Genomic DNA, 20,860 nt, shown 5'->3' with positions numbered 1-20,860 from the left:
CTTTGTTTCTGATGTGAGGGGCAAGTATTTAATATTTAGTGGCCAGGAGATTAAGATTTGTACAATACTACTGATTAAACTACAGACCTTTTCATTGTCTACCAGTTTTTCTCCTTATGTCCTTTTTTTCTGTTCTAGTATCCAATTCAGGATTCCACACTGCACTTCATCGATGTATTTATTTACTCTCCTCCAATCTGCAACAGTTCCTCAGTCTTGTCTTTCATGACCTTGATATTTTTGATGAGTACTGGTCATTCTTTTGCAGAATGTTCCTCAGTGTGGGTTTGTCTGATGTTTTCTCATTATTAAACAGAAATTATACATGTTTTGGGGGCAAGAACAACATAGAAGTGATGCTGTGTCCTTCTCAGTGCATTATGTTGGGAGGGGTACATGATGTCCACAAACCTTAGTATTGGTGATGCTTATCTTGATCACTTGGTTAAGTTGGTGAATGCCAGTTTTCTCCACTGTAAAGTTACTGTGTTTCTCTTTATAATTGATAAATAACCTGGGTAGGATACTTTGAGATTATGAAAATATCCTGCTTCAAGTAAAACTTATACCCACTGATTTTAGCATCCATTGGTAGATCTTCCTTGCAACAATTATTCCTGTGGTGTTTGCCTCACAGGTTTCTATTTTCTTCATTCCTTCTATACTTTATTAATTAGAATTATTCTGTAAGAAAGAGCTGTCCCTTCACACTCATTTATTTATTCAATTTTTATTTATTTCAGTATGGACTCTTGGGTATTCAGTTTATTCTATGGATCACAATCCACTACTATCATTATTTATTCTGCTATTCAAGTTGTTCTAGGTTTTGCTACTAGGAGCTTCTTCAAGTTGGTTCATATATCCTTTTGACATGCCTTCATCCTTTTTCTCAGCACTTCCTTATTTCTGGCACCACTAAATGTTCCAGCTTCATCATGTCTTGCCCCAGCACTGGAATCAACTGCTTCTCCAAGAAGCCCTGGTTCCTTTCATGGAAAGTGGTGTTCAGAAACCAAGATCTGGCTTCTGGGGATGTTCATTGCTACTAGGGTATCACTCCTTGCAGGCCCTCTCAGCACACAAAGCTAGGAGACCTGTGTCTGTATACCTACACGCACATAAACATAGATATATTTCTACATTTATCAAGATATATATTAAACCCATGAGTCTATCCTGACACCTCAAATTCTAATACAGTTCATTGTACCTTCTCTACTTTCCTTATTTGTAACTTCTTTCTCAGTGAAAAATCTGTCTCTAATGATCTATATTGACTTGTTTGTTCAATCCTCACATACACGTACAATAGTTACAGAATTACAAACCCATACCCCTGTACAAACAATAGTACAGTAATTTTTGTTTTTAGCCTCATAGTGTACAGTCAAAATACTATTTCCTGAAATTTACTTAGGTTAGGTCTTTTCTTTCACACTCTCTTCAATGTGGTTACATTATTCATTCATAATACAGTTAGGTTCATTTCTTACTGTTTGTACTCCCTTTTAATTCCACTCTCAAAAAGGAACTGTTCATTTTGGGTGCTATGTAAAACATCACTATTACCATGGTTCTCGAAGAGTCAGACCCAATGAAAATATACTAAGAGAAGTATTGTTTCTTTCTCATCCTTACTTAATTCCACCCTTCTTTATATCCCTTGTCCATTCATCCTCCATAGGTCACCATTGTCTTTATTTTCTAGTTTATCCTTTACATATTTCTTCTGAACAGATGAGCAGACATGCTTTTTTATTAATATCTCCTTCTTTCTTATACAATGGGTAGGATACTGCAGATATTTGCTTTTTTAAACTTACATACACACACACATACACATTTACCATTTAAAAAATACCCTTCAATATCCATTTACTTGATTATTTTTATATTGTGAATTAATGTTGAATTTTTTCAAAGACTTTTTTATATCTATGAAGATAATTTTTTAATTTATTTCATTTGGGCTATCAATATGGTATATGATATTAGTGGATTTCCTAGAATTAAACCAACCTTGCATTATTCCAGGAGGAAATCCAACTTGGACATGGTATATTATCTTCTTAATGTGATTTTGGATTCTAATGTTTCTGATTTGGGTTTGCTAATATTTTATTTACTATTTTTGCATCAGTATGCATGAGTGATGTTTTGTTTCTTTGCCCTATTTGGTGTAGGTATCAGTGTTACACATACTTCATATAAGAAGTTGAGAAGTTTTCCTTCCTGACTTTCAATGCTCTTCAATAATTTATAGAGCACTGGGACTATCAGATCCTTTAAGGTTTGATAGAATTATTTGAAAAACCATCTGGACCTAGTGTTGTTTTTGTTTCTTATTTTGTTTTGTTTTGTTTTGTTGGTGGGGTAGTTCCTCAATAACTTTGTCTATTGGGTTGTTTAAGCTTTCTAAATCAAATGCGGTTCATTGTGGCAATCCATTTTCCATTTAATCTAAGTTTTCAAATTTATGTATAGAGAAGACTATAAAGCAGTCTCTTGTGATTTTAAAAAAATGTCTTCTGCTTCAATGGTTATTTCTCCTTTATTATTTATTTCATTATTTGTATGTTCTCTTTTTTTCCTTGGCAATATGGTAATTTGTATATTTTTATTTTTAAAGACCCAGAATTTTAATTTGTTAATTAGATCTACTGTTTCTTTATAATTATTTAATTCATCCTGCTCTTTATTATTTCTTTTCTCATGCTTTCTTTTGGTTCACTTTGTTGTTGTTTTTCTGAACAGGGGATGTAATTAATTTATTGTCATTCTTTCACCTTTACTGATAAATGTGTTTAGTATAGTTTTCTCATATTATTAGTTTATTTCTATCTATGTCTCCTTGTACTTCCTGCAGTTTTGTTTCATAAAGGTTATTGCTGTGTTATTTGGTGTATTTATTTTTATGTGTTATATCTTTATTGCGAAATGTGGCTTTTACCATAAAAAAAAATGTCCTTTGTAATGCTTCATACTTTGGGGCTTGAATTCTACTTTGCCTAATATCAGGATTGCTTTCATTGTCTATCCCTTTATTTTTACTCTTTATGAATCACTCTGTTTTAGGTGTATCTCTTACATATGCTATATATATGTGTATGTGTGTCATATTTTGTGAGGCAAATTGAAAATCTTTTTAATAGAGGAGTTAAGCCCATTCACATTTGTCAACATGACTGATATTTTGACAAAATATTTTATGGTTATGTGTATTTTAAAATATTTGTTATGTTTCTCTAAGTTGTGTATTCTTTGTCCTTTTATTTGTAAATGTTTTTTGGTATTTAGGAAGGTTTATGTTTTTGTTCTAGTGGTTACCTTTATTTTTACATCTTTTAAAAATGCCCTTAAACCCTCATTTTCTTATTTAAACCTTTACTGCCTGGCTTTCTAGGTTTCCCCACCCCCACCTCTTACCATTTGACACCACTTATGGTCCACACAACAATGAGCTTTTTCTATTTTCCTCTTGCCTTCTCTCTCCATCTTTTAGTTCAATGATTTCTATTGTCAACAGTAAACAGCGTATTTCTACATTAGTCCTCTATCTTCTTCCCCATCTTTGCGTTGGACTTAGACGTATACTTAAATATTTTTAAGTGCTTACCATCAGTCCTTTTTCTGAAGTTTTCCCAGTCATTGCTGGTATGGATGAAGCTTACCCTCTAGTAAATTCCTCCAAAACACTGATGAATGTTCTGTTTAAAAATGGTTTTTCTATAGCCTTGACATTTTCTATACCCTTGATTCACACTTCTTTGTGTGAATTTAAGAAAAAAATGCTGCTTCATATTTGCCTTTCTTTGTGTGTTAGTTCTGAAAACAGTGATACCCATCTAATTCTTTTGCCCTTATAAGTTATTTAATCTTTTTCACCTGGAAGCCTTTAGGATTTTATCTTCATCTTTGAAAGCTAGTATCTTTACCAGAATGTCTTGGAGTTGATCAATCTGGATGAATTTTCATTAGTACCTAAGAAGCCCTTTCAATGTATAAATTGGGCTCTTTCTCGGTTTCTGTTTCTTCGATTATAGTTTTAAATATTACTCTCTTTATTGTTCTCTTTTTCTTCTTCAGGGACTCTATAATATGAATATTTTCTTCTTTGCTAGTTTTCTGTTTCTACATTTTTACTTCTTTATGCCATTTTGATTCACTTTCTTGTTTTCTTTCCTTTTTTTAAATTGTTTTATTGTTATGTTAATCACCATACATTACATCATTACTTCTTGATGTAGTGTTCCATTATTCATTGTTTGCGCATAACACCCAGGACTCTACGCAGAATGTGCCCTCTTTAATACCCATCACCAGGCTAACCCATCCCCCCACCCACCTCCCCTCTAGAACCCTCAGTTTGTTTTTCAGAGTCCATCGTCTCTCATGGTTCATCTCCCCCTCCGACTTACTCCCCTTCATTCTTCCCCTCCTGCTATCTTCTTCTTTTTCTTTTTTCTTAACATATGTTGCATTATTTGTTTCAGAAGTACAGATCTGTGATTCAACAGTCTTGCACAATTCACAGCACTCACCATAGCACATATCCTACCCAATTTCTATCACCCAGCCACCCCATCCCTCCCACGCCCCACCACTCCATCAACACTCAGTTTGTTTCCCGAAATTAAGAATTCCTCATATCAGTGAGGTCATATGATACATGTCTTTCTCTGATTGACTTATTTCACTCAGCATAACACCCTCCAGTTCCATCCACGTCGTTGCAAATGGCAAGATCTCATTCCTTTTGATGGCTGCGTAATATTCCATTGTGTATATATACCACCTCTTCTTTATCCATTCATCTGTCGATGGACATCTTGGCTCTTTCCACAGTTTGGCTATTGTGGACATTGCTGCTATAAACATTGGGGTGCACGTACCCCTTCGGATCCCTACATTTGTATCTTTGGGGTAAATACACAGTAGTGCAATTGCTGGATCGTATGGTAGCTCTATTTTCAACTGTTTGAGGAACCTCCATACTGTTTTCCAGAGTGGTTGCACCAGCTTGCATTCCCACCAACAGTGTAGGAGGGTTCCCCTTTCTCCGCATCCCCGCCAACATCTGTCGTTTCCTGACTTGATAATTTTACCCATTCTGACTGGTGTGAGGCGGTATCTCGAGGTTTTGATTTGGATTTCCCTGATGCCGAGCGATGTTGAGCACTTTTTCATGTGTCTGTTGGCCATTGGGATGTCTTCTTTGGAAAAATGTCTGTTCATGTCTTCTGCCCATTTCTTGATTGGATTATTTGTTCTTTGGGTGTTGAGTTTGATAAGTTTTTTATAGATTTTGGATACTAGCCCTTTATCTGATATGTCATTTGCAAATGTTTTCTCCTATTCTGTCGGTTGTCTTTTGGTTTTGTGGACAGTTTCTTTTGCTGTGCAAAAGCTTTTTATCTTGATGAAATCCCAATAGTTCATTTTTGCCCTGGCTTCCCTTGCCTTTGGTGATGTTTCTAGGAAGAAGTTGCTGCGGCTGAGGTCAAAGAGGTTGCTGCCTGTGTTCTCCTTTAGCATTTTGATGGACTCCTGTCTCACCTTTAGGTCTTTCAACCATTTGGAGTCTATTTTTGTGTGTGGTGTAAGGAAATGGTCCAGTTTCATTCTTCTGCATGTGGCTGTCCAATTTTCCCAACACCATTTGTTGAAGAGACTGTCTTTTTTCCATTGGATATTCTTTCCTGCTTTGTCAAAGATGAGTTGACCATAGAGTTGAGGGTCCATTTCTGGGCTCTCAATTCTGTTCCATTGATCTATGTGTCTGTGTTTGTGCCAGTACCATGCTGTCTTGATGATGACAGCTTTGTAATAGACCTGGAAGTCCGGAATTGTGATGCCACCAGCTTTGCTTTTCTTTTTCAACATTCCTCTGGCTATTCGAGGTCTCTTCTGGTTCCATACAAATTTTAGGATTATTTGTTCCATTTCTTTGAAAAAAGTGGATGGTATTTTGATGGAGGATTGCATTGAATGTGTAGATTGCTCTAGGTAGCACTGACATCTTCACAATGTTTGTTCTTCCAATCCATGAGCATGGAACGTTTTTCCATTTCTTTGTGTCTTCTTCAATTTCTTTCATGAGTATTTTATAGTTTTCTGAGTACAGATCCTTTGCCTCTTTGGTTAGATTTATTCCTAGGTATCTTATGGTTTTGGGTGCAGTTGTAAACGGGATTGACTCCTTGATTTGTCTCTCTTCTGTCTTGTTGTTGGGGTATAGGAATGCCACTGATTTCTGTGCATTGATTTTATATCCTGCCACTTTACTGAATTCCTGTATGAGTTCTAGCAGTTTTGGGGTGGAGTCTTTTGGGTTTTCCACATAAAGTATCATATCATCTGCAAAGAGTGAGACTTTGACTTCCTCTTTGCTGATTTGGATGCCTTTGATTTCTTTTTGTTGTCTGATTGCTGTGGCTAGGACTTCTAATACTATGTTGAATAGCAGTGGTGAGAGTGGACATCCCTGCCGCGTTCCTGACCTTAGGGGAAAAGCTCTCAGCTTTTCCCCATTGAGAATGATATTCGCTGCATGTTTTTCATAGATGGCTTTTATGATGTTGAGGTATGTACCCTCTATCCCTATACTCTGAAGAGTTTTGATCAAGAAAGGATGCTGTACTTTGTCAAATGCTTTTTCTGCATCCATTGAGAGGATCATATGATTCTTGTTCTTTCTTTTGTTAATGTATTGTATCACGTTGATTGATTTGTGGATGTTGAAACAGCCTTGCAGCCCTGGGATAAATCCCACTTGGTCATGGTGAATAATCCTTTTAATATACTGTTGCATCCTATTGGCTAGTATTTTGGTGAGAATTTTTGCATCCATGCTCATCAAGGATATTGGTCTGTAATTCTCCTTTTTGATGGGGTCTTTGTCTGGTTTTGGGATCAACGTAATGGTGGCCTCACAAAAGGAGTTTGGAAGTTTTCCTTCCATTTCTATTTTTTGGAAGAGTTTCAGAATAGGTATTAATTCTTCTTTAAATGTCTGATAGAATTCCCCTGGGAAGCCATCTGGCCCTGGGCTTTTGTTTGTTGGGAGATTTTTGATGACTACTTCAATTTCCTTAGTGGTTATAGGTCTGTTCAGGTTTTCTCTTTCTTCCTGGTTCAATTTTGGTAGTTGATACATCTCCAGGAATGCACCCATTTCTTCCAGGTTATCAAATTTGCTGGCATAGGGTTGCTCATAATATGTTCTTATAATTGTTTGTATTTCTTTGGTGTTGGTTGTGATCTCTCCTCTTTCACTCATGATTTTGTTGATTTGGGTCATTTCTCTTTTCTTTTTGATAAGTCTGGCCAGGGGTTTATCAATCTTGTTAATTCTTTCAAAGAACCAGCTCCTAGTTTCGTTGACCTGTTCTACTGTTCTTTTGGTTTCTATTTCATTGATTTCTGCTCTGATCTTTATGATTTCTCTTCTCCTGCTGGGTTTAGGCTTTTTTGCTGTTCTTTCTCCAGCTCCTTTAGGTGTAGGGTTAGGTTGTGTATTTGAGACCTTTCTTGTTTCTTGAGAAAGGCTTGTATTGCTATATCCTTTCCTCTCAGGACTGCCTTTGCTGTATCCCAAAGATTTTGAACAGTTGTGTTTTCATTTTCATTGGTTTCCATGAATTTTTTTAATTCTTCTTTAATTTCTTGGTTGACCCATTCATTCTTTAGTAAGATGCTCTTTAGCCTCCATGTATTTGAGTTCTTTCCGACTTTCCTCTTGTGATTGAGTTCTAGTTTCAAAGTACTGTGGTCTGAACATATGCAGGGAATGATCCCAATCTTTTGGTACCGATTGAGACCTGATTTGTGACCTAGGATGTGATCAATTCTGGAGAATGTTCCATGGGCACTAGAGAAGAATGTGTATTCCATTGCTTTGGGATGGAATGTTCTGACTATGTCTGTGAAGTCCATTTGGTCCACTGTTTCATTTTTTTTTTTTAAAGATTTATTTATTTGAGAGAGCGAGAATGAGAGAGAGAGTACATGAGAGGGGAGAGGGTCAGAGGGAGAAGCAGGCTCCTCGCCGAGCAGGGAGCCCGATGCGGGACTCGATCCCGGGCCTCCAGGATCATGACCTGAGCCGAAGGCAGTTGCCCAACCAACTGAGCCACCCAGGCGCCCGGTCCACTGTTTCATTTAAAGTCTTTATTTCCTTGTTGATCTTTTGCTTAGATGATCTGTCCATTTCAGTCAGGTGGGTGTTAAAGTCTCCCACTATTATTGTATTGTTGTCAATGTGTTTCTTTACTTTTGTTATGAATTGCCTTATATAATTGGCTGCTCCCATGTTAAGGGCCTAGATATTTACAGTTGTTAGATCTTCTTGTTGGATAGACCCTTTAATTAGGATATAGTGTCCTTCCTCATCTCTTATTACAGTCTTTGTTTTAAAATCTAATTTGTCTGATATAAGGATTGCCACCCCAGCTTTCTTTTGGTGTCCATTAGCATGATAAATGGTTTTCCACCCCCTCACTTTCAATCTGGGGGTGTCTTTGGGTCTAAAAGGAGTCTCTTGCAGACAGCATATTGATGGGTTTTGTTTTTTAATCCAATCTGATAGCCTGTGTCTTTTGATTGGGGCATTGAGCCCATTTACATTCAGGGTAACTATTGAAAGGTATGAATTTAGTGCCATTGTACTGCCTATAAGGTGACTGTTACTGTATATTGTCTGTGTTCCTTTCTGATCTATGCTGCTTTTAGGCTCTCTCTTTGCTTAGAGGACCCCTTTCAATATCTCTTGGAGGGCTGGTTTCGTGTTTGCAAATTCCTTTACTTTTTGTTTGTCCTGGAAGCTTTTTATCTCTCCTTCAATTTTCAATGACAGCCTAGCTGGATATAGTATTCTTGGCTGCATATTTTTCTCCTTTAGTGCTCTGAAGATCATGCCAGTCCTTTCTGGCCTGCCAGGTCTCTGTGGATAGGTCTGTTGCCAATCTAATATTTCTACCATTGTAGGTTACATATCTCTTCTCCCGAACTTCTTTCAGGATTTTCTCTTTGTCTCTGAGACTCGTAAGTTTTACTATTAGATGTCGGGGTGTTGACCTATTTTTATTGATTTTGAGAGGGGTTCTCTGTGCCTCCTGGATTTTGATGCCTGTTTCCTTCCTCACATTAGGGAAGTTCTGTGCTATTATTTGCTCCAATATACCTTCTGCCCCTCTCTGTCTTTCTTCTTCTTCTGGGATCCCAATTATTCTAATGTTGTTTTGTCTTATCATATCACTTATCTCTCAAATTCTGCCCTCGTGATCCTGTAGTTGTTTATCTCTCTTTTTCTCAGCTTCTTTATTTTCCATCATTTGGTCTTCTATATCGCTGATTCTCCCTTCTGCCTCATTTATCCTAGCAGTTAGTGCCCCCATTTTTGATTGCACCTCATTAATAGCCTTTTTGATTTCGACTTGGTTAGATTTTAGTTCTTTTATTTCTCCAGAAAGGGTTTCTCTAGTAACTTCCATGCTTTTTTCAAGCCCAGCTAGTATCTTTAAAGTCATGATTCTGAACTCTAGGTCCGACATCGTACTAATGTCCGTATTGAGTAGGTTCCTGGCTGACGGTACTACCTCTTGTTCTTTTTGCTGAGGTGATTTTTTTCGTCTTGTCATTTTGTCCAGAGGAGAATAGATGAATGAGAGAACAAAATGCTAACAGGTTAACAACGTCCCCAGCAAATATACTCTATACAAATCAGAAAAGACCTGAAACCAGGGGAAAAGAAAGGGAAAGAAAGAAAAAAGAAAGAGGAAAGAAAGAAAAGAAAAAAAAAACAAAAAGAAAAAGATAAATACAAAAACAGAACAATACGAAAAAGACTTAATATGATCAAATATGATCAGGCTAGTGCATAGATCAGTGCCACACACTAGATTTTGGGTGTTATTTTGGTCTGTTAGAAAAAAGTGCCTCCTAAAATTTTAAAGGAAGAAAGACTTGTATATGTACAAAATAAGGGTTGATACAATGATGGGATGGAAGATGACTGTAAAGATGAAAATTATAAAAGATTTTATAAAAGGAATTGATACGATAAGAAGTTGTTTGAAAAAAGAAAGAAGATTTAAAAAAAAAAGAAAGAAAAAGAAAAAAAAGGAGAGAATGTGATCAGGCAGGAGACTAGAACAAAGCCATACACTAGTGATTTAGGGTATATTTTGATCTGTTAGAAGAAACTGTATCTCAAAATTTTAAAGAGAGAACAACTCATATACATATGCCAAAAATAAGGGTAACTACTATGAAGGGATAAAATATGACTCTAAAAATGAAAAATAAAATTTTTTTTTAAAAAAGGGATTGATAAGATGTTGGTTGAAAAAGGGAAAAAGAAAAATTAAAAAAAAAACAGTTAAAAATAATTAACTTTGGAAAATTAATGAATCATGGTAAAAAAAGCCATGAATTCTATATGCAGTATTCCCCTAGTGCTGGAGTTCTCCCGTTCTCTTTGATCGGTAAACTTGGTCTTGGCTTGCTGGCTGTTCGTGCTGATCTTCTGGGGGACGGGCCTGTTGCCGTGGTTCCCAAATGTCTTTGCTGGAGGCGGAATTGCCCCACCCTTGTCCGTCCAGGCTAAGGAAGCTGCTCAGGTTTGCTCTCAGGAGCTTTTTTTCCCTGCAAGCTCTGGTACAGCTTTGGAGGACCAGGGTAAAAATGGTGGCCTCCCAATCTCCACCCGGAGGAGCTGAGAACTCGGGGCCCCGCTCCTCAGTGCGCCCCCAGAGAAAACCAGTCACTCCCGTCTCCCTGGTCTCCAGCCACACTGCGTGCTCACCCGGCCTGTGACCAATCGTTTCTATCTCTGGCACCCGACCCCGTGTGGAGTCTCCAAACCCAGCAGATCCCTGCGGTGCGCTCCCGCGCTGCTCCTCCAGGGGGAGGGAGGGGAGTCTCCCCGGATCTGCCGCTTGTTGGGTCCCTGCTGGAGGAGCAGTGGCCCGACTGGGCCGCGGATTACAGCTTATGGCAACCCGAGCTGAGAGCCCGCACCTCAGCTCCGTCTCTGCAGCAGGCTTCCCCACTCCAATACCTGGGAGCTCTGCTGCACTCAAGCACCCCCGGTCTTTCTAATGACCCCGAGGGTCCTTAGACCACACTGTCCTGCAAGGGTTCCACCCCCCGCTTAGCCACTGGAGCGACATCCCTCCGTGGAGCCAGCTTCTAAAAGTTCCGAGTTTGTGCTCCGCGGCTCTATCACTTGCCAGAAGCGGCCGGCGGAGGCCCCTCCCCCGCCGTCTATCCTCCCGAATATCGCCTCGGATTCACTTCTCCGCACGTCCTACCTTCCAGCAAGTGGTCGCTTCTCTGTTCAGAGAGTTGTTGCTACTCTCTTCTTTGGTCTCCTGTTGAGTTCGTAGGTGTTCAGAATGGTTTGATCCCTATTCAGCTGAATTCCTGAGACCAGACGAAATCCAGGTCTCCTACTCCTCCACCATCTTGCTCTACCCCTCCTCTTTCCTTTTTAAAATGCCCCTTTATTGTGACTATTCTCCATTGAACACTTTGTAATTTATTCATTTCTAATATAGCTTGATCTTTCTTTTTTCTCATTTTCCCTTGAGTTCAATCAACTTTCTCTTCATTTATTTCTGTTCTCCCCTTCCCCCATTTGTTAGTTTTAAAATTCTAGGTTCAAGGTGTTTTTTACCCCCCACCTCTCAGATGCTTGTTTGGGTATATTTAATTCTCTCTGGAGTGCTGACTTAAATTTTCCTCTATTTCATGGTTGATTTTGTGGTCATTGGTATATGGGGAATTTCTATTCCTGTTTTCTGCAGTTTTGTATGGACTTGACTTTTCTCATGTTCATGTTCTTGGGTATTTTTCTAAGATTCCCAACCTAACAGTGCCCTCTTTTGTCAGTATGGCAAAGTCCAGGTAGTTTTAGCAACGTTTTGTGTTGATGGTACGGGGAGGGTGATCTCCCCTTCCCACACCCTAATTTTACAGTTCTCTTTTCTTTTGCGGGACTTTATTTTATCTCCTTTTTTTTTTGGTTTTCTCTTCACCATCTAATTGTCAAAGGGTACTTCTCCCTTTCATTTTGCCTTTTTCTTCCCCAGAAGTTCTGTGTTTCAGTGTCTCCTTTAAATTGTCTTCCTATAAATGGTCCCTGCTCCTTTAAATCACACACTGAATCCCTTCTCTCTGTTGTCCCTGCTATGGGATCTGTCTGGATATTTTCCAGTATTTTCAGACTTACATTTAATCTTTCTGGATTTAATCTTTCTGGTGTTTGCTCCAAATCACTTTTAGGTCCCTTCATCAGCCTCTCTGTCTTCTGTCTCCCACCCAGTTTTTCTCAGTTTACCTGACCAGCTGTGAGGGCATGCAGAGGTGGTAGCAGGAGGGATTGTGCTCCAGGATTGATCATTTTTCTTTTTGTTAACAGCTATGTGTAGCTTCAACATTTTCTGTCTTCAAGTTATGCAGGGACATGGTTTTGTATAAAAATTATTTTCCCTCCTTGTTCTCTTATTGTTTGGGGAGAAAACTGGGATATAATTGGCTATACAGCTGTCACAGTACTCAGATATTCAGAGGTCTTATTTCCTCTAATTTTTAAAAAAGACTCTGTATAAGACTGATATTATTTTTTTCTTAAATGTTTGGTAGAATTCACCAGTGAAACCATCAGGGCCTCCAGTTTGCTTGGTAGAAACATTTTTGATAATGAATTCAATGTCTTTTAAAAGTATAGAGCTATTCAGTATTTCTATTTCTTCTCGAGTCATTTGCAAAAATTATATTTTTAAAGGGATTTGTCCTTTACATTATATTTGTCCATGTACATTAATATATTAGCTTGAAGTTGTTCATAATATTTCCTATTCTCATTTTTAATGTCTGTAGAATTTGTAGTCATACCTCCTCCTTCATTCCTGATATTAGTAATTTGTGTTTTCTCTCATTTTTTTTTTCTTGACTAGTCTTGCTAGGGCATTATAAATTTTGTTATCTTTTTTAATACCTAGCTTTAGAATTGTATCGTGTGTATGTCTTATAAATTTCCTTGTTTCTACTTACTTTGGGTTTAGTTTATGCTTCTTTTTTGCAGCTTCTTCAGATAGAAACTTAATTTTTCTTATTTTAAATCCTTTTTGCTAGTTAGGCATTCAAAGTTATAAATTTCTCTGTAAGTACTTTAAATGCATCCCACAAATTTTGATATGTTGTATTTTCGCTATGCAGTTTGAAATATTTTCTTTTACCCATGGGATATTTAGAAACGTGTTGCTTAATTTATAAATACTTGAGGATTTTCTAGATACATTTTTCTTATGGATAATTCATTGGTAGTCAGACAATATACCTTGTAATTTCAATCTTTTGAAATTTATTGAGACTTAATTTATGGCCCAATTTATATCCTACCTAGGTGAATGTTTCATGTTCGTTTGAAAAGAATTATACTTTGCAGTTGTTTGATGCAATGTTTTATAAATGTCAATTAAGCCAAGTCAGTTGATAGTGTTCAGATCTCTACATCTTTATTAATATTTTGTATAGTTGTTTTAACATTAGTGAGCAAGGAATGTTAAAATCAACTACGGTTGTGGGTTTGTCTATTTTCATTTTAGTCTCTCAGCTTTTGCTTCATGTATTTTAAATGTCTGTCATTAGGTAGAAACACATTACAGATTAGATATCTTACAAATGAATTGCTCCTTTATAAACATTATGAAGTGCCTCCCCTGTTATCTCTAGTAATACTCTGACTTGAAGTCTACTCTGTCTGATATTAATACACCAAAACCACTTTTCTTATGCTTGTTGTTTACAAAGTATATTTTTCCCTTTGTTTTACACTTTATCTGTGTCTTTAAAGTGTGTCTCTTTTTAGAAAGCTTATAGTTGAGTCTTGCTTTTTTACTCAGTCTGATAATCTCTGCCTTTTACTCGGAGTATTTGGTCCATTTGCATTTAATGTAATTATTGATATGGGTGGGGCTAAGTTTACCATTTCATATGTTTTCTTTTTGTCTCTTCTGAATTTTTTGGGGTTTTGTTTGTTTACTCTGTTGTGTTTTTCTTGCCTTCTTTTGGACTAATCAATATTTTTAAATATTCAATAGTATTTCATCTAAGTTTTGTGGCTCTACCTCTTATTATTATTTTCTAAGCACCTGGGCCAAAAATACACATCCATAACTCCTCAAAGTCTACCTAGAGTTAACGAGGTATCACTTAATCCTGCCACCACACATCTGACACTTTCCATTTCTGATGATCATTCTGACATTTTGTCTTGAAACAGAATTTAGGACTTAACCATACCAATAATTACAAAATGAAAATACACAAATACTCCAATTAAAAGACATAGATAATCAAGACTGGATAAAAAAGCAAGACCCAATTATAAGCTGTCTAAAATCTCAACCTCTAGGAGAGGGTACCTGAAAGAAAGAATCAGAGAAACAGACCAAGGGACATGTGGGTAAGGGCCACAAATTTCAGAGCTGGGATCATAGCATGACAAAATCTGAGCCCTGTGAAGAGTGCACGTTGCCTTTCTGGCTCAGTTTCCAGGTATGCGGGGACATTCCACTGCACATTCTGCCACCTAATTAGGTATTTTCCAAAAATCATTCATCAGAAAGCATGCCCAGGTCCTTCTGAGCAAGGTGAGGTGGCTACACATTCACTTGCAACTTGCAATTTCTCCAAATGGCAGAGGCTCCTAAGGAGATTTTTAGCCCGACCCACATTGACCAACAGGGGTACAGAGCAGATTTACCTGCTGGGTACCAGTAGCAACACAGGAAGATGAGCCAGAAAAGGCTAGAGCCAGGCTGTACCACCTATGAGCTGTGTGACCTTGGGCGAACCACTTCAGGCTCTGAGTTACGGGGTCCTCATCTACAATGGGCACAGGAAAGCCTAGGGCTGCTGTTTATGTGAATGGTGCCCTCTGCAGGAGTGCAGTGCATATTCTGCACAGCCACAGTGGAGGCCCTGATAAAGCCCACTTTGCAGAGGTGCTGTGAGCAGTTTTTGAGGTAGAGTGTTAAAAACAACGACCTCAGAGCCTGAGAAGTGAGCAGAGTAAATCAATTATGGTCCATCCATCCAGCGGAATACCAGCCATTAAAACTCATGATTGAGACCTCTGTTTACTGAGGCAGAAAGCTCCTCATACTTTATTGTAAATGGAAAAATGCAGCCTATACCAAGGATAATTTGATCTGGTTTCCATCACCACAAATATGGATATATATGCATGGAAAATCCTGACAGGAGAACCCCAAAGTGTTGTCAGATTTGGAGTGCAGAGATTTTCCTTTGTTAAGATTTCCACAGTTTTCTATCATGAACATGCTTTCAATTTGAAATTAGAGAAAAAAATAATAAAATTTATTTTTAGTTGGCTCTTTTCCTTTCCATCTACGACTCCTCTCTGAATTTCATCTATAAAATTGAAATAATGATAAAAAGAGAAAAAATAGCGCTGCATATATCTTATCCTACTTAGTACCTAAGGCAGGAATTAGGACATTCATTTTATAGAGGAGGAAATGGATTCTTGGAGAGGGCAATGCTCCTGTAGAGAAGGTAATGCTCTCTCTTCACAGGGCTGCCCTGTGGTTTCATGCCAGGAAGGAACATGGATGTTTGGCGAAGTGTCAGGTGCTCACAGTGGGCAGTAGGATGGCATGGTCAAAGCATGGACTCTGGAGCCAGACGGTGTATATTAAATCCCAGCCGTGTCCCTTCCAGCCTGTGTAACTTTACGTAAGTCATTTCACCTCTCTGAGCCTCAGCTTCCTTTTCTATAAAACAGGGGTAGCAAAAGTGCCATGTTGGAGGGCTGAGCTGAGGATCACATGAGACAGTTCCTGCCCAGAGTCAGCACTTGCTGAGTGAGACCTTTGGTCATATTAATATTCTCTAGTCTAGCTCTGGACTCCTGAGTTCAGCAGGGACTGTCTCTCTCTCTGACATACATTATCCAGAGGAAGGGGGACCCTGAGTGGTCACAGAGCAGAGCTTTGTAATCATGTTCCTGCTCTGATGTCCATATATCCCACTCTGCCAGCTTGGTGGCTTAGAGGGATGCTTCCCTATCTGTGCATGCCACACAAAACAGGACACTGTGGACTAGCATTTTCAACAGAGGCAGTGTGGCTCCCGGGGTGCCTGGGGGTAGTCGCAATAAATGGGGGCATGAGTAGCACTGAGTAGATGGAGGCCAGAATGGCTAAGCTCCCTGTGCCACTCTCAACAAATGGCTCTACTAAACATTCTTATGGGTGAAAAACTTTAGACTTAACTGAGGTTAGAATCTGTTTGTCATAAAAACACAAACTATTTCCACACTTTTAAAAAAATACACACTGAATTTTTCTAGAATTCAAACACCATGTAAATCAAGGCAAGAGTAATTCACCCTTTTGTGCAATCACCTCAGCAACAATAACTCTGCTTGTAGTGTGGTTGAAATAGACACTCGCCAATCTATACTTAAGAATGTCACATTCATTGTGATTCTGCAACTTAGAAGAGGGAAAGGGAGAGAGATTCTCCAAGCAGAGGGAATAGTATGTGCAAAGACCCTGTGGTGGGAGGGAGCAAGTGATGTTGCAAAAGCAGACCACCGCGGAGGGGCAGCATGAGGGTGGGGGAATGATGTGGGTGGAGAAGCTACAAAGGCTGGGCAACACAGGGCCTTCGGGCCCTGCTAAGAATCCAGCACTATGAGAAGCTAAGAAAAGCTTTTCATCAGAGAAGGACATGGTCAGATTTGCATTTTGAAAGAAGCCAGTCTGCACATGGAACCAAAGGGGCAGGAGTGGAGGCTGGGAGGCCAGTGAAAGGTTCCTGCAGTCACATAGGTGAGCAGTGACGGTGGTCTGGGCTGGTGGGGAGATAGTGTTGCTGGGGCAAAGTACACGAAGTGGAGCAACGCCCAGGAGGCAGAAGCTATACAACTTGGGGATGTCTTAGATATGGGAGTGAGGAGGTGTCACAGTTTCTCTCCCACACTCCTAGTTTGAGGATGGATGGTGGGGCCACCTTCTAAGACCTGAACCCAGGAGAAGAATGAGCTGAGGAGGTGGATCGCATTTGCACCATGACCATCAATCACCCAAGGCCTCCCTCACCTTTGGCAGACTTACCTGACTCTGCCACCTCGGCAATGGGCACCCCCTGCTCGTATGCCATGAAACCCAGGACTGAGAAGATGGCAAAGCCAGCCACAAAGCTGGTGCCACTGTTGAGGCAACAAAGCATGATGCAGTCCCTGTGGGGAAGCAGTGAGAGGGGCTGAGGTCAGAGTGGGTGAACAGGTATAGTGCTTGAACATTCTACCTGAGCACCACAGCCATCCTGTGGGGCAGGCAGGGCATGGTGGGCACAGATCGCCCCATTGGCCTGATGAAGCCATTGTAGTTCAGAGAGGTTAGGTGGCTGACCCATGGTCACACAGCTTCTCCAGCATTTCTAGAAGATAAGGTGGGTCACGGACCAGAAGCATGGAAGAGGGATAGGAAGGAAGGCTGGCAAGTGAGAAAATGCACAACTAGTGAGAAGATACCTGGAGACAAAGCAACGCTCCTCCAAATCCCTGGCAGGAGAGGAAAGCAGGGAAAGCGAGAAAGGAGTGATTTCCTGGGAGCTCAAAGCAAGGAGGGCAGGAGAGGCCTCTGAGAAATGGCTGCTTCTCAGTCAGGGGAGCATCCATGGACTTCACACTAGAAGCTCTCACCAGCTTCAGGAGGAGACACCCCATCATGCCAGGCTATTTACTGGAGCAGCACCGCATAGCCCTCGCTGCTCAGTCCCTGTGAGGGAGCGGCCCCTTCCAGGTTGGCCGCCGCACAGAGGGTTTATCAGAGCAGGGACTGTCTCTTGCCCTTGGGAGGGGCTTACCCACAAAGGAGCACCAGCATAAAGCTGCAACCCAGGAGAAATCAGAGTGTAAACGATGGGCCTTTGCCAAGACAAAGGCAGAACCCTCAAGTCCCGGCCTCCCCTCCCTCAGGCCCGGCATCCTCACAAGGCCACAGTGGGGAATAGGCCTCTTTGAGGCTTCTCAGCATGCACTTGCCAGTTAGGCTGACGGCACACGTGATGCTCCACTTTAGAGGGAGGCGCTCCTGAGTGGCCTGTCCAGCCTCTTGTCTGACTCTGGAGCGTTCCTGTGGTGGCGGCGGGCTGCCTCTGGTCACATCCTAGCAAGCCTCGTCACCTTGTTCCATGGTGCTTTCCCCTGGCTGGCCCGCCGGTCTATGCTGTTTACAGCAGTAAGAACTTCCTCATGTGTGTTTGGCCCAAACCTGCCTTCTCTGGTGAGTTTTAGTTCTGCCCTTCCTACCAGCCCGGAGCTCCTTCAGGTTTGGGAGATCTGAAGAGAGTGGCCTTATATTCCCTTTGAGGTTTTTTTTTTTTTTTTTGTGCTCCTTCAGTTAACTGTCCCAGTTCCTTTAGCAGGTCCTCACCCTGCTCGTGATCTGTAATACACTCCAGCTTGTCCGGCTCTCTTCAAATGCCACATCCAGGACTAAGCGCTGGACTCAAGAATACAGCAGGACTCACCTCCTCTTCTCCTGACAGCATACTTTTTGTAATGTAACCAAAGGTTACACTAACGTTGGTGACTGTGACACCCAGTTGCCCTGCAATGACTCTGAGAATCAAGGACATATTAGAGAAGGCATGACCCTGGGGGTCAGGAGACATGGGCCCCACTTCCCCCTGCAATTCTTTTCTCTGGACCTGAGCTCACCATAAGACAAAATGCTTGATTACAGGGTTTCTTGGGCCTAATGACAGATTATTAATTTTCCCACAAGTAGTCATCTCCCTCTACCTTCTTCCATGGGGATGAGTGTATTTCCCTGCCCCACTGGCTTTGGGCTTAGCCACACAACTTTCTTTGGCCACAGGATACTAGCAGATGTGACACAAACAGAGGCTTGAGATATGCTTATGTGACTGAACTTGTCCCTTATGCCTTCTGTGATTTGCCAGGAAAGGAACTTCCCCAGGGGAGCTGCTGTCATTGTAGTCTGTACCCCACAATGTACACACACGGAGCAGACTTGAGCTTGCCTGTACCCTGCAGCCAAGCCCAACCAATTCACAGCCTGCTAGAGAGCTTCCCTAGCTGGCCAGGAGACTTGTGAGCAATAAAAGCAAATGCGTGTCAATTTAAACCACTGAGTTCTTGGGGCTGTTTGTTATCCAGCATTACTGTGGCAGCGAGGGACTGACTACAGGTCTCTTTAAAGAACTCCTCTGGCACTGTACATGAGGGCTGGGCTGGCAGACCTGAAGACTTTATCTGCAAGCCTGATTTCTCTCCTCTTAAAGGGAAATGCAGCTCAGCCCAGGTAAGGGGAGATTTATCCCCAAGGTTGGGGGTAAAGCTCTTCCTCATGCCTATTTCCTGACCCTGCCTCATCAAACAGTGGGAAACAAGATGGCCCTGGTGAGGAAAGTGCTTTCTCTCTATCTTCCACATTCTGGAATTCTCCTGTATAATTTGAATCTGCAACGTGCCTAGTCCTGTGCTAGGGTTTCTTGAATACTGTGTCACTGAATCTTGAGGCTCAGGGAGGAGAGTCACATACTCAAGGTTTCAGGGGCTTCTATTGGTGAGGTTCGAATATGCATCCATTTATCTCAGACATTAAAACCCATGCATTTTCCAGGAGCTGCACAAAAACAATGCCCCCTATGAATTAAGACTTTCAGGTCCTGACTTGTGGACAATTATCTGTGGGCACCCATGTGGTTTTTGAAAAACAAATATCCCTTATTGCAAAATCCCCATCTGTCCCCAGAGGCCTCCTGAGTGATTTCCTCACACCACAGAAGGACAGAAGAGCACTGAGACCTGAGGTCCCTTCCAGCCCTTCGTCCCACACCCTGGCCCTCAGAGCACCCACACCTTCAAGCAGAAGTGCCTTAGCAAGCCTGTGTTCTGAAGTGAGGATTTGCCCCCGCCTGGTTTGCTGTATTCCCCCATCCCTCTACTTCTTTCCTGCAGGGCACCTTCTAGGTGAAAAGCTTATGTAACAAGTGCTTTAAAGTTGGCAGGAGCTGAGCTGGGCTTTGAAGACCTCCAGAAGCTATTATGCTGTCAGAAGAGAGGGTACTAATTTACTCTTTCTGAGTTGGGAAGACCTACTCGCAGAACAATCTGGAAATGGAAATAAAATGGGCCCTTGGATTTTGCAGTATCACCTAGGGGATCTGCTTTCTTCTGCCCCTGGGAGGAAGAATAGCCTGCCTATTGGGAGGGACAGCAGAAGGGATCTGTGGCAACCAGCATATTTTACCCACATGCTTGGTGGGGAAGACAGTTGCCACTGCCCCACAATACCACCTGAAGACAGGGCAGTCTTGGCCAAATTCTTGTCAGCTGCAGTTGTTGGGAGAGAACTGGCCATCCCTGTTAGTGAGGAACAGGGGTGCAGAAACAAGAAAGGCCTGGGTTCAAAGCTATGTTCCACCACTGGTCATGTGAACATGAGTAAGTGACCTACTCTTGGGCTTCAGGTTCCTCATCTGTATAACAGATGGCTCCTTCCTTGCTTCCTGACACAGCAGTCGACACTGTACTAGGCTTGAGGGATGGTGGGGACCAAGACCCAGCCTGTGTCCTCACAGAACTGACAGCCACGCAGTGACCAAGTGACTTCTGCAGTGCCCTGCATGGAGGGCTCATGCTGAGTGCTGGCTCCTGATGGGGTGACAGCCGTATGCAGACAGCATCCTTCTCTAACATCCCAAGGGGGTCAGGCTCAACCCAAACCAGAGGCCTGCTGTGCTGTTTTCCCTGTCCCAGTGCCTTTTTCTTCCTGTCCATGGTGACTAT

General features: G+C 41.0%; 1 protein-coding gene across 3 annotated transcripts in view; it reads right to left on the bottom strand.

Moving 5' to 3' along the window:
* The window catches only part of SLC6A11 (solute carrier family 6 member 11), a 134,935-nt gene that overhangs the window by 17,520 nt on the left and 96,555 nt on the right, over positions 1 to 20,860 (bottom strand). For all 3 annotated transcript variants that reach the window (XM_073901646.1, XM_025885250.2, XM_073901647.1), the window contains one exon: positions 17,154 to 17,278. In XM_073901646.1, the coding sequence (XP_073757747.1) occupies positions 17,154 to 17,278 (125 nt within the window). The remainder of the gene's footprint in view (positions 1 to 17,153; positions 17,279 to 20,860) is intronic.

Source organism: Callorhinus ursinus, unplaced genomic scaffold, assembly GCF_003265705.2.
Source record: "Callorhinus ursinus isolate GAN/ISIS: 27379988/994484 unplaced genomic scaffold, GSC_fseal_2.0 scaffold15, whole genome shotgun sequence".
NCBI lineage: Eukaryota > Metazoa > Chordata > Mammalia > Carnivora > Otariidae > Callorhinus > Callorhinus ursinus.
The sequence above is the reverse complement of the archived record's forward strand: the minus strand, read 5'-3'. Positions and strand labels throughout refer to the sequence as shown.